The 14,710-nt window shown below is 44.6% G+C and overlaps 1 protein-coding gene across 1 annotated transcript in view; it reads right to left on the bottom strand.

Annotated features, from left to right (window-relative positions):
• Positions 1-14,710, bottom strand: part of LOC147683948 (maltase-glucoamylase-like) — a 588,456-nt gene that overhangs the window by 520,453 nt on the left and 53,293 nt on the right. Inside the window, exons 4-5 of the mRNA XM_086944339.1 lie at positions 5,765-5,885; positions 5,557-5,666 (exon numbers count right to left, since the gene is read on the bottom strand). Of these exons, the coding sequence (XP_086800465.1) occupies positions 5,557-5,666; positions 5,765-5,885 (231 nt within the window). The remainder of the gene's footprint in view (positions 1-5,556; positions 5,667-5,764; positions 5,886-14,710) is intronic.

Genomic DNA, 14,710 nt, shown 5'->3' with positions numbered 1-14,710 from the left:
CTGTGACAGGATGTTTTGGAGTTGAGCTGTTAAGAAGAATTGTGGCAATAGTTTATGTGGAGTAATGGTTCCAACTGGACCTCATGTGCAGCATTTTGAAATATAATTTGGGGTATTGACTCTTGTGTCCTCTACTGGGAAAAGAGGTGGGTACTATGCAGTGGTGACTTTGACAAGCTGGTTACCAAAATACCAAACTGAGGCATGAGAGTCGACAAGAGGGTAGTTGGAGAGGTAACAAAAAAACAGGATTTGCAGGTTGACCATTAGTGATGGGAGAGAATAAATCATTTTCAAAATTAATTTTAATTTTCTTTCCTAGGTCCTTCTAGTATAAATGTGTCTCTGGAACATATCAAAATATCTAAGGCTGCCCATGACAGATTCATACCCAAGTAAGAATTGGGGAAACTATCCTCAACCTGCAAGCTCCACATTACCAAAATGCCCTGCTAAAACAAAGCTCAATGATGCACTCACGCTTGGTCTCTGTACCACTGTTGGGTCTCTCAATTGATTTGCAGGTGTCAAGAGCTGTGCAGACCTGTGTCCCACATGGCCCTTATGGGCACATAGAACACATTCTCATCTCTATGCTCACATGGCTACAATGTAAAGGTAGACGGAGCCCTGTAGCAATGACTGAAGAAAGCAGAGGAGATGACAGCACATCAACTTGACAATGAAATATGGCCATGAATCAAGGATCATACGTCTTACAGACATTTGTATGCTGAGTAACCTGTTTGGTAGTTACCACTTCATTGATTAGTGATTAGGGAGCCCATTAGGATGGCGGACGGACCTGCGTCCGTCCGCCACCTCCGAGGTGGAGGGACCATCCGCAGGAGCAGCGGCGGTCCCTCTGTTTGAATTAGGATGTGACCGCCACCCTGGCGGTCACATCCCGTATCTTTAACCTTGCGGCGGGTGCTGCTTGAAGCAGCACCAGCTGCGGCGTTAAAAATGCATGTATTGCATTTACATGCACAAAGCGGCAGGCACCGCGCGGTGCCTGCCGTTTTGTTCATGTTAATGCAGGGGGGTACCATAGGTACCCCCCTATGTGCACCCCGCACCCCCTGACACCCTGGGGGCCCACAATGGGCCCCCAAACTCAAAAGACCACATGCTTTTCGACGGCAGAAAACCCGCCGTGGAAAAGCATGTTTCCTGCCCCATCCTAATATGGCTGGCGGTGTCTGATATTTACAACAAGGGGTGGTGACGGACAGAGTCTCTGAATTAAGCAGAAAGCTCTCACCCAGTCAAGAGATCAGGGCTAGATCCAACACCGTTTTTTAGCTCACTACACCATCCCAGTTTCAGAACCTGGCTGTATGCAAATTAGTCTGTTCCTGTCCCAGTGCATGATGGGAACAGGGCAAACCGAACTACAAAAGCCAATTCTTACACTGGGAAGGAAACAAGCTCCCGGGGACCGGTTTCTGGCATTACAGCCGTCTTCGGCCCGGTTTGCTTGAATCCTGATGGTGCAATGAGCAAGGGTCTCACATCTGAGAATACCCTTCCACGCTTAGGGGGGAGAAAAATATTTACAACAAGGGGTGGTGAGGGACAGAGTCTCTGAATTAAGCAGAAAGCTCTCACCCAGTCAAGAGATCAGGGCTAGATCCAACACCGTTTTTTAGCTCACTGCACCATCCCAGTTTCAGAACCTGGCTGTATGCAAATTAGTCTGTTCCTGTCCCAGTGCATGATGGGAACAGGGCAAACCAAACTACAAAAGCCAATTCTTACACTGGGAAGGAAACAAGCTCCCGGGGACCGGTTTCTGGCATTACAGCCGTCTTCGGCCCGGTTTGCTTGAATCCTGATGGTGCAATGAGCAAGGGTCTCACATCTGAGAATACCCTTCCACGCTTAGGGTGGACAAAAATATTTACAACAAGGGGTGGTGAGGGACAGAGTCTCTGAATTAAGCAGAAAGCTCTCACCCAGTCAAGAGATGAGGGCTAGATCCAACACCGTTTTTTAGCTCACTGCACCATCCCAGTTTCAGAACCTGGCTGTATGCAAATTAGTCTGTTCCTGTCCCAGTGCATGATGGGAACAGGGCAAACCAAACTACAAAAGCCAATTCTTACACTGGGAAGGAAACAAGCTCCCGGGGACTGGTTTCTGGCATTACAGCCGTCTTCGGCCCGGTTTGCTTGAATCCTGATGGTGCAATGAGCAAGGGTCTCACATCTGAGAATACCCTTCCACGCTTAGGGTGGACAAAAATATTTACAACAAGGGGTGGTGAGGGACAGAGTCTCTGAATTAAGCAGAAAGCTCTCACCCAGTCAAGAGATGAGGGCTAGATCCAACACCGTTTTTTAGCTCACTGCACCATCCCAGTTTCAGAACCTGGCTGTATGCAAATTAGTCTGTTCCTGTCCCAGTGCATGATGGGAACAGGGCAAACCAAACTACAAAAGCCAATTCTTACACTGGGAAGGAAACAAGCTCCCGGGGACCAGTTTCTGGCATTACAGCCGTCTTCGGCCCGGTTTGCTTGAATCCTGATGGTGCAATGAGCAAGGGTCTCACATCTGAGAATACCCTTCCACGTCCCCGGTAGCTTGTCTCCTTTCTGGTTAAGAATTGGCTTGGTAGTTTAGTCTGCCCTGTTCCCATGATGCACTGGGCCAGGGACAGACTGATTTGCATATAGCCAGGTTCTGAGCTGGGATGGGGTAGTGAGATAAATAACGGTGATGGATCAAGCCCTGATCTTTGGACTGGGTAAGAGTGGTCTGCTCAATTCAGACACTCTGTTCATCACCACCCCCTTTTGTTGAATCGATTTTGGCCACTATAGGTGTGGCAGGGTATACTCAGACATGAGTCCCTTTCTCACTGCTCCATCAGGATTCAAGCAAGCCGGGCCGAAGACGGCTGAAATGCCAGAAACCGGTCCCCGGTAGCTTGTCTCCTTTCTGGTGAAGAATTGGCTTGGTAGTTTAGTCTGCCCTGTTCCCATGATGCACTGGACCAGGGACAGAGTGATTTGCATATAGCCAGGTTCTGAGCTGGGATGGGGCAGTGAGATAAATAACGGTGATGGATCAAGCCCTGATCTTTGGACTGGGTAAGAGTGGTCTGCTCAATTCAGATACTCTGTTCATCACCACCCCCCTTTTGTTGAATCGATTTTGGCCACTATAGGTGTGGCAGGGTATACTCAGACATGAGTCCCTTTCTCACTGCTCCATCAGGATTCAAGCAAGCCGGGCCGAAGACGGCTGAAATGCCAGAAACCGGTCCCCGGTAGCTGGTCTCCTTTCTGGTGAAGAATTGGCTTGGTAGATTAGTCTGCCCTGTTCCCATGATGCACTGGGCCAGGGACAGACTGATTTGCATATAGCCAGGTTCTGAGCTGGGATGGGGCAGTGAGATAAATAACGGTGATGGATCAAGCCCTGATCTTTGGACTGGGTAAGAGTGGTCTGCTCAATTCAGACACTCTGTTCATCACCACCCCCTTTTGTTGAATCGATTTTGGCCACTATAGGTGTGGCAGGGTATACTCAGACATGAGTCCCTTTCTCACTGCTCCATCAGGATTCAAGCAAGCCGGGCCGAAGACGGCTGAAATGCCAGAAACCGGTCCCCGGTAGCTTGTCTCCTTTCTGGTGAAGAATTGGCTTGGTAGTTTAGTCTGCCCTGTTCCCATGATGCACTGGGCCAGGGACAGACTGATTTGCATATAGCCAGGTTCTGAGCTGGGATAGGGCAGTGAGATAAATAACGGTGATGGATCAAGCCCTGATCTTTGGACTGGGTAAGAGTGGTCTGCTCAATTCAGACACTCTGTTCATCACCACCCCCTTTTGTTGAATCGATTTTGGCCACTATAGGTGTGGCAGGGTATACTCAGACATGAGTCCCTTTCTCACTGCTCCATCAGGATTCAAGCAAGCCGGGCCGAAGACGGCTGAAATGCCAGAAACCGGTCCCCGGTAGCTTGTCTCCTTTCTGGTGAAGAATTGGCTTGGTAGTTTAGTCTGCCCTGTTCCCATGATGCACTGGGCCAGGGACAGACTGATTTGCATATAGCCAGGTTCTGAGCTGGGATGGGGCAGTGAGATAAATAACGGTGATGGATCAAGCCCTGATCTTTGGACTGGGTAAGAGTGGTCTGCTCAATTCAGACACTCTGTTCATCACCACCCCCTTTTGTTGAATCGGCGGTGTCTGATAGACACAGCCACCATATTAGAGCTTTTCCGTCATGGTCGGAAGGGGACCACGGCGGAAAAGCGGCGGACGGATTTCCCATCCGCCGATGACCCCCCCCAGCCATCCTTATCGGGCGGGGGTCTTTGGAGGCACTGGTGCGGTGATTCCGCATCCTCCGGGCCGGCAGTGGCTTCCGCCGGCCCGGAGGATGCGGAATCACCGCAATAATAATCGGCCCCTTAATTTGGTTTGCAAGAGGCTGGTCTCTGCCACTTCGAAAAATGATATTGATAGTTCTTTATTATATAAGCTCTGGTACCAAGTGATACATTTATAAATGCTATTTATATCCTTTCCATTCAATAACTTTATTTTGGTCACAAGGACCATAAAAGGGCATAATCATAAAAATCACAAAGAATTTGCACAAGTGAGTCATAGATAATACATAGCCATAAAGCTAATTCATATACCAATAAAAAAAATAACTGTATAATTAAAAACCTGTTTATATCACATTTCTGTAACCAAAGTACTAGGTTAATCAGTGAACTGTTAAATTCGAGTTAATTTAGTAAATAGATTACTCTGTCAGTCCATCATAAATAGTGTACTTGGGCTAGTGCATTTCATTAGGAGTTGTGTAATATTGCGCTTGCGAATTAGTGAAGACATGTTTTACTCATTAGATATTGAGTATAAGTTAATTTTTTTCAAAATCATATCAGATTACAAGGGGAAATCTTTATAGTCGTAGTTTAAAATACACTGCGTTACTTGCTAGCCAAATTGCACCCATTTTACAAATCGAAAACTGAAACAGGCATTCTCCTTTTAGTCCACTTGATTAACAAAAATGCTGCACTACTGCATGCAGATTATTCATTGAACTACGCCATTTTGTTTTGACCAATCTGTCTGGATTCCCAAATATTCAATAGCCTTTTAGGTTTACAAATCTTTTTCTGATCTTTTCTGGATCTACAACTGAGAATCTGCCAAACTAATAAATAGTGTGTCAATATAGCAAAAGTGTTCAGATAAGCTCTTAATATTATGTGAACCGCTAAGCAGTATGTCTCCATATCTACCACAAATAGTTACATTATATTTCTATAAACTCTAGGTAGAAAAATGTGAAGGTGTAAAATTATGATAATAATTTTTCATATGACGCTGTCTAAATTGGAATATGCAAGAAAAATGTCTTGTTCGAATGCTCCTCACTAAGAACCCATTAATACGTTGTTTGACCTCAAATAAGAAGTTTGTCAAAAGTAAGAAAATGTATACCTACACATGTGAAACAGCAACTACTGTTATTTATAACATTAATAAAAAAATTAATGCATAACTTTTTTTACAAACCTTGAATCGAAATCGTTTTGGAGTCTGCATTTCTGCTGTGAAAAGGACTGAGTTTATATCATCTCCAAACACAGTGGGTGCTGAAAGTCTCTGTAATGAAACTTCAAAACCTATAAGAAAATACAAGAGACCTCAGTACTTTCTCTATGTAGGGCAGGATTTTGTTTATGTGCGTCACAAGCATCGAGTAATTACATATTTGCTTTACCTGACTTTGTTTTTCGTTGTCCTCCAATTACTTCATATCCATGGTTCTTTGGGAAAAAGCACCAGGGCGCATATGTTTCATTAAAGGGACTCCAACAGCAACCACGCTTCTCACATAAATCCTATTAAAATATAAAAGTGTTAAGATATTACAAAAAATGTCAGATTGAAATGTGCTTTATATTACAAATTTTAGATGATTTTCAACTGAAATAAAACGTTCTTCTGCATTAAAATTCATTGTCCACACCAATCCTATTGGAAAGAAAACCAAACAATAAAGAACGACTTGGGAAACCTGCGGAAATACAGAAAATTAAGGTTGTTCTGGGCGGGGGTAGGATGGATATGTGTGGGGGCTTTGTGCATTAACATTAGAGAAAGAGAAAGAGAAAGACAGAAGAATAAGAAACATAACTGATGTTAGACCATGTATGAATAAATTATATATATATATATATATATATATATATATATATATATATATATATATATATATATATATATATATATATATTGTCCACAGCTTTTTTATTTTTAAGTTACATTCCACAGGCAGATATTCCGATCGGAATATCTGCCTGTGGAATGTAACTTAAAAATAAAAAAACTGCAAAAGGAATACCCGTGGAGTGCGACCCATTTGTTTCCTGTGAGGGAGCTGTGGACAATATATCAGCAGCGTGGTTCAGCTGCAGGGCGCCGCACCCGTATTGAGCGCTGTCGAAGTGGCGAAAGGAACCAGTCATGGAGAATATATATATATATATATATATATATATATATATATATATATATGTATGCCAATATTATTAAACGACCCAACGATAGGTCACTTGCTACCAACCAAGCCAGCTATCACTTACAGCAGAGCCCCCTCCATGAAAGATGAGTTGGTGCAGAACAACCCGGTTAACCAAACTCCGCTGACTTGGCTCGCCCAAAGAAAAGGGTTTTTCAAATGCAAATCATGCAAAGCCTGCCAACACGGCATCACCAGATCAACATACATAACATCATTTAGCAAACAGGAATATACTATCGACAAAGCACTGACTTGCAAAACCGTCCATGTTGTATATGTGCTTGAGTGTCCATGTGGTTTGAGGTATGTGAAAAGTACCAAACTACAGGGGCACAAGAGGATATTGCAACATAATACAGCCATTAAAAACCAAGACCAAACATACCCAGTGGCTGGCCATTTCGGAGAGAAGCATCAATCTGATCCCAAAGATCTGAAATACTTTCTAATTGATGCCATGCAAGTCAGGAAAAGAGGCGGGAACAGAGAAAAAGCCCTACGTAGGTTAGAAACGCTATACATTCTGGAGCGAAACTCGAAGTACCCTGGGGGAATAAACATTACTGAGGGCCTTTATAAATGTCTATAACACACATTAGGAGTGCCAAAGATATACACATCTTTAAAGTCGAGGTATTTATACCATGACTATCTTTAACCCAACACACACACTGGGAGGATGCTGCTAGACTACTCAACAAAATAGTCAAAACAATATGTTGTTTATATTATATTCATTGTTTTAGCTCTATTAAGCATTTTTTGATAACAAGGGGGTTTTTAAGCACCTGCACCTTAATCTACAAACTAAGCAATGGTGCACTTTTGTAGCTGATGTTTACATAGTGCAAGCGTTTGAGGAAACTGTTGACGCAAGCACCTTTTTGAAATTCAAAACGGGTTCACTCTGAATATCCGATGAATCTACTACTGTATTTGGCACAATTGGCACATATTGTACTTTACAAGGATGTTTATTTTATAACAATTTTAGAATGCAATTTTTTTTTTTTTTTTTTTATTGAAGCCAAGGTTGATGACAAAACATATACAGAATAAACCATTAAAACAACACAGTTAATCTTATTTGGAATACAAAAAATCACGCTAAGTCATAGTCTCTGTTTACATCTTATACACTTCATAAAAATAGCAGATCAAGTATAAAAGCATTATATTCCCATAGAAAAAGCCTTGTGTAAACATTTACACAATAAATAGATAGATAGATAAATAAGTAACCATGTAAAAAAAGTCTTAATTCACATTTCAGGTCCTCCACCAAACAAGCTAACCACTACATCCTTTCCTATAGTTTTAATCAAATCTTGTGCCCCATATTTTATTAAATTTAGTAAGTCCCCCATTTCTTGCAGCAAAGGTAAATTCACTTCTCTTAACCCTTCTCATCTTGCACCCCCATTCCAAAACTGACGGGATTGAGTCGGAGCGCCAGTTTTGGAGAATCAGTGATCTCGCAATCGCCATAGCTATATAGAGAAATCTAGTTACTGGATCAGCAAACTGAAGGTCCAGATCAAATCCAAACCTGTCATTTACTTCCAACTGCAAATTCCATTATTTTTCCAGATAGACAAAAACCTCTGCCCAGAATGCATTAATCTTTGGACAGCGGAGCATAATATGAGTACAATTTGCAGCAGGACAATTCATACATCTGAAACATTGGGAAGACTGATTGGGGTACATTTTGACCAGGGCAGCTGGGGTTCATACAAAAGCCATTTACTAAAAAATAACATCCTGCGCCAATTTGCCCCTCTTGAGGAGCTAAAATTCAACCTGTTAATAGTGGTCCAATTATAGGGAGACGTTTCACAGTTTTCCTGTTTTGACCATATCCTTAAAGCTTAGAATTCAATTTTTACAACATAATTGATTTTATTGTGAAGCTAGTGAAGCTGTTGATAGGCCAAATATTAAGTTAGCAAATGGTATTTAAACCATGAGTTAGGAGAATTGCCCTTCTCTATAAAGATCTCCCAGAAGTTGGCATCCCCCTTCCTTCCAGCATCGTACCAACATGGAGTCCACCATTGCAGCGAATGGTCAGATCCCCCATAATGGCATGTTTGGTGCGTATGGAGCATGCTGAACCACCCATTGAACCACATTCTCCCATACTTTTGCTACATGGAGTATTATATACGGGTGTTTTTCAGGGACCGCTTTACCCATCTTCAACTGCCCTGCAAGTGTATTCCTTTGGTATGTCCTAGCCAGAAGGGATTTTTCCCAATTTTCCTCATCATCGAGCCAGTGAACCGTAAAATGAAGCTGGGGGGCCATGCAATAAAGCTCCAGTCTCAGAACCTCAAGTCCCCCATCCCCCAAGTTCTTTGCAATGTCAGCAAACTCACTCATCTCCGTTTCCTACCCCATAGAAGGTCCCCTATAAATATGTCTAGTGTATTGAAATAGGATTGTGGCACATTGTAAAATGAATGATGCAGTGTATATAGGCAACGCATTAATATAATCATTTTAATGATCGCTATTCACCCATTAGTGATAGTGGCAAGTCAGCCCCAAAAGCGAACAGAGCCTCTCAGTCCCTATACTAACGACTGATATTAAACCTATGATAGGCGCCGGCGGTGACCGCTAGATAGATTCCCAAGTACTGTGCCATCTGTTCCATACACGGTATAGCCAAGACTGGTCTCGATTCCTGGGGGGACCACTGCTATCCTGCCCATAGGTATCATTCTAGATTTTGTAGGGTTCATGTGTAATCCCGACATATTACCAAGCGTACACATTTCCTCCACAAGTACCTGGACCAAATGTTCCAGTTGTCTCAGATAAACCAATGTGTCATCAGCATACAGCGATACCACATGGTTAATGTTCCCCAATCGTATACCCCAAGGATCCATAACCATTTTGAGCTGTATGGCCATGGGCTCCATAGAGATGGCAAACAGTAATGGAGATAGTGGGCATCCCTGTCGGGTGCCTTGCTTTCATGCTATAGATCTCAACAATGTTCTACCCACCTGCACTCTAGCCTTGGGGGCTGCGTAGAGCAATTGACTCAACTGAAGGTATTGTGCACCCACTCCTATCCATCTTAGAAATTGCCACATGTACGGCCATTCCACTGAATCGAACGCTTGCTCAATATCTAATGACGCAATCACAATGTCAGCTTCCAGCACGTCAGGAGCCTGCCATATTTGCGCCAACCGTCTTAAATTATATTTTGTGTTCTGCCCAGGTATAAACCCTGGCTGATCAGGATGGACCAATCATTTCATCAGCGGCAGAAGACGCCCAGCCAGAATACCACTCAATATTTTTATGTCAATGTTCAGCAGTGATATCGGTCTATAAGTACTCAGTAAGTCTGGGTCTTAATCCTTTTTAAGGATCATGGCGACAAGTACTTCACTCATGGTAGGTGGGAGCCTACCCCTGTCCAATGCCTCATTATAGACTTCCAGCAATCTATCCACCAAGAGCGTTCTGAAGTACTTGTAGAACTCCGCTGGAAGTCCATCGGAGCCCAGACTTTTGGCTGCCTTGAGACGGCCTATGGCACCATTTAATTTGTCTTTCGTAGTCGGGGTACTTAAAGATTCTTGTTCTTCTCTGGTAGGATGGGGTTACCCCAAGGCATCAAGGTAATGTTCCATTTTCCCCAGCTCTGGTTCTGAGCGATTAGTGTATACTTTTACCAAGTGTAATATTTAAGTAGCAGTTGTTTCTTGCTTTACCAACCGTGCCAGGCGTGTCCCAGTTCTATCACCTTCCCAATATAGTCATTGCCTATATGTTGTATGAACATATTTTTCTAACCTGCGGAGGTCCATCATAGGTGCTTCCTAGGCTCGGTCCACTCTTTCAACTTAAGTGGGGCTGTAGTAATCTCGGCCTCCGTTTCCAGCTGTTTTCGTACTCTGAATCCCGTTTTTATACGTATGCCTCAAATCACTACTTTCATGGCCTCCCACTCCACAGCACAGCTTGAGGCCAATCCCCAATTGTCCTGGCAGTAGTTTCCCAGCTACGTGAAGAATGTGTCAAAAAATGGCAGATCCGTGAGTGTGTTGTTGTTAAGCCGCCATAGAGGTATCTCAGATCTCACCCTTAGGGTCCCCATCTCCAGTAGGACCGGGGCATGGTCCGAGGGGTATCTTGGCTGATATGTTATTCCTCACACACTCCAACCCAAATCTGAGGACAAAAACCAATAATCCAACCTACGGGAAGTCTGTGTGGCCAGTGTATAACATGAACAGTGTTTCACTGTGGGGTAGCGCTCCCTCCATATATCTAGTAATTGTAACCTCTGTAGTTCCCCTTGTAACTCAGTGGTCATTTTTGACCTTATGTGTAACTTTGGAGAATCCCTATCTAGGCTGCAGTCTAGTACAGAGTTCAAGCCAGAGTACGGAGTGGTGTAGATTTGTCCCCTCCAACGTTTCCTGAAGTATTTTTTAGAGTCTCCCAAGACATGAGTCTCCTGGAGGCATGCCACTGCCACCTTGTATCTTTTCAAATAGGCAAATATTTGCCTACATTTCTCAAGTGTGGCACGTTCCATTTAATTAACTTATGCATGGTGTTTGCCTCAACATACTTTGTTTGTTACTCCATCTAACATGATTTAATTCTGCACATATAAAGGTGATCAATACCAACAAGTCATACAGTACGATCATTTCTCTCATTTGATCCTTACAAAGAACTGTCTGTTTATTTTCAGAAATAGCTACCCCAACTTCCCCCCTCCACTTGGGCAATATCCTGTTCCCCACTGTTTCCATGTTAAGCCTGGTGTAGATATGAAAATGTTGCCCCATGCCCCAACTGCAACTCCCCAACTTATAACCTTAAAGTGGTGTAAAATAAGTAAACTCTAGTATCCTTCCAACCCACCCCATTCGAAGTAAGTGGTTTGGTTGGCTGTCGACTCCGTGTGAGGGCATGCCTCCAACTCCAGTTTCAGGAACCAGTCTCGGGGGGCTCGTGCCCCCAGCATCATGTTCAGATGTGTGATAAACTCTGTTGTACCAATGCCTCCGCCCATTTCCCTAATAGTTTAGTCTTACCAATTGTGCTGTGCACACATGTTGCGGGAGTCCGATCAGTTCAAATATTCTCAACATAGACCCTCTCAAGCATCTGTGTCCTCGATCACATTACTGCTTAATGGATGCCCTGGTGATGATGCGCTTGAGCCTGGTACTACATCTGATGCTTGCAGAGTGCCATCATGGCAGACCCAGATTCTGGTAGGGCTTCGGCTCTAAGTGGCGTCCTGCGACTGTTGTTGGTGCAGGTGACTTTGTGACAAACTTCGAGTTCCAAGCTTCTTCACCATCATCGTGGAGAGGACCAGGCAGCCCCCCCGTGAACCTCTTGCATCTGTCCATTCTGCTGCTTCACCTGCTGAGAAGAAGAAGAATGTTTTGCAGCTGTGTTCTACCAGTAGTTTTGCCGGGAAGAAAAGGCTGTATCGAAGGTTTTGGTCTATCATACGGCGCTTCACAGCTAGAAAAGATCGCCTTTGCTCTTGTACCTTCTGTGTGTAATCCGGGTAGATTGAGATCTGGTGCCCTTCATAGGTTAGCTGGCCTTTGCTGCGTGACAGTTGCAGTATTAAGTCTCGATCCTTAAAATTAAGAGAATGTAATGTAATGTAATGACCCATTTATACCGCGCTAACAATCGCTCCAAGGAGCATCTCGGCGCCAATGTGAGGTCAACCTGATGTTAAAGTTGCCTTACTGCTTAAGGAGACCAGGACCGGAGTCACACTAGTGCTCTGGCGGTTATATCTGGAAGATTGTAAACCCAGGTTTTTAATTGTTTGCGGGATTCGGATTCCTTGTCCAGTGCTCTTAAGTGTGGGGGAAGGGCATTCCATGCTTTTGCACCTAGCACCGCTAGGGATTTACCCCCACGGGTTTTAAGTCTAAATCCTGGAACGGTCAGTAGGTTGGCATTTGAGGACCGTAGTGCTCGAGTTGGGCAGTATCTTACAAATTTTTTCCTTAGGTATAGAGGGCCTAAATTGTGGACAGCTCGAAAGGTAATTATCAGCACTTTGTACAGGACCCTTTTTGTTATGGGCAGCCAGTGTAGTACATTAAGGGCTTTGGTTGCTGAGGATTTTCTTGGCCATTTTAAAACCAGCCTTGCTGCCGCGTGCTGTACCATCTGGAGTTTATGGGTGACCGCCTTATTGGTACCGGCATACAAGCTGTTACAATAGTCAATGCGAGATGTAACTAATGCAATCGTGACTGTTTTCCTTGCTTCGAGGGGCAGCAAGTCAAAGAACTTCCTGAGCACTTTTATCACCCCAAAGCAAGTGCCTGCCACTTTTGACGCCTGATGTTTAAAGGATAAATCGGCGTCGAATAGTACCCCAAGGTTACGGAGAATGAGCTATGATGGCTCTGGGATGTGCCCCCAGCTTCGGGGGGGGGGGATCAACACCCAGTGGGCCCTCTCCACTGTAAAGAAGTGTGAAGGCTTCCTTGGGGCCAGTATTCCAATCAGCCATTCCTCCAGGAATAGCTCTGTCGATTGTACTTCTGCATTTTCGGGGAATCCGATGAAGCAGAGATTATTTTGCTGCGCCCGTCCTTAGGCATCTTCGTCCTGAGCATCCAGTTGTACCAGTTTTTGTTGTAAACTGATCACAGTGTCCTTTAGTGTGTGCATGTCCATTTGTAGCGTATCTACATTTTGTTCGGTGGTTGTCACTCGTTCTGCGACTTTTAACAGGTCGCAACGAAGTAGGTTCAAATCGATAGCCACTGAGTCAATCTTGTCACTCACTTCATAATTAGCTGTTAGGACTTCTGTTATGTAGAGAGGCTGATCAGTGTTCTGTGCTGGTGGTTCTGTGTGTGCAGCATTGGCATTGGGGCCCCTTGTTCCAATAGCAGTGGTTACGCGTAATTGGAGATTTCGTTGACCTGGTCTGCCTTGTTCCCATTATCCTTCACCATAGTTTATGCTTAACAATGCAACAACAACAATCAAAGTCTCAAGCCCTGTATGAAATATAAGGATGTTATTTGGTGGTGTCACACCTGGTACTCTTATTCAGCCAGGCAGTTATGCTAGAGCTAATGTGCTACTTTTGGTTATTCTCTGAAGCTTGCTTATTATTGTAGCTACAAGCTTCCCACCACTGGTTACCACTATCTCTCCCCTCGCCTTTGGAGCGTGGGTGTCCACTGCATATGTCGTAAGCTTGGTTAACAGAGGCCTTGACGAAGATTCTCAGGATGAGGGTCGCCAACCTAATTCTCGCACCCTCTCACCAGGGCTGTCAGCTGTTTCGGTAATTTTGTGGGCACCGGTTCAATGTCCGCAGCAGCTAGTCTACCCTCTCCAGCAAGGCCACTGCAGCAAACGATTAGGAGCGTATGCCTCTCCAGTTACAAAACAGGCACTGAGGTGCCCCCGTCGGATGGCTCATCTTTTATCTGCACTCTTGGGCTGTGTACTGTGCCTGTAGGCCTCAGTTGCCGTGTCCTAGCAGGGACTGTATCTCAATATCTCTGGCGGCCAGGCCGGATCATGTCAGCGCAGTCCTCTTCCGATTACACCTGTACCATCTGTGAAAGCTGTTTTTCAATCAGGCACTCAGACCTCAATTCCCGACCATAACTCACCTCCCAGGTGCAGCCGTGCATCACCCACCAGTCTCTGGTGCAGTGTCTAGGAGAGGGACGCCCTTTGGTTCCTTCAGCAGCTGGCGCAGGCCTGGATGGCATAGTTCACCTTCGTTGTCGACCGTCAGCTGTGCCCATCAGCAGGAGCCTGCCCGGGCCAACAGCAGCGTCTGTCAATCTACTCCCAAGGTGATCCACAGCAGGTCATGCCAATACTCTAATTTCACTTTTTTCCCCCACTGTATCTTCCACTGGGTCGCCGGGGTCCACAAGATGGCAGTTTTGCTCCAGACACCACAGTCGGGAACTCTCTGTTCCTCCCAGCACAGCACTTCAATTCTTTCAGCAATTCTCTCCCGAGCAGGGAGAGAGGAGACTTATATTTTGCGGGCAAAAATAATCTGTTTACCACTGTCAGGATGCTTGTGGGATATAGAGATAGCGGGAGCTCTCAAAGAACGCAACTACTCCACCACCTTGC

The sequence above is a fragment of the Lissotriton vulgaris genome, chromosome 11 (assembly GCF_964263255.1).
Source record: "Lissotriton vulgaris chromosome 11, aLisVul1.2, whole genome shotgun sequence".
NCBI lineage: Eukaryota > Metazoa > Chordata > Amphibia > Caudata > Salamandridae > Lissotriton > Lissotriton vulgaris.
The sequence above is the reverse complement of the archived record's forward strand: the minus strand, read 5'-3'. Positions and strand labels throughout refer to the sequence as shown.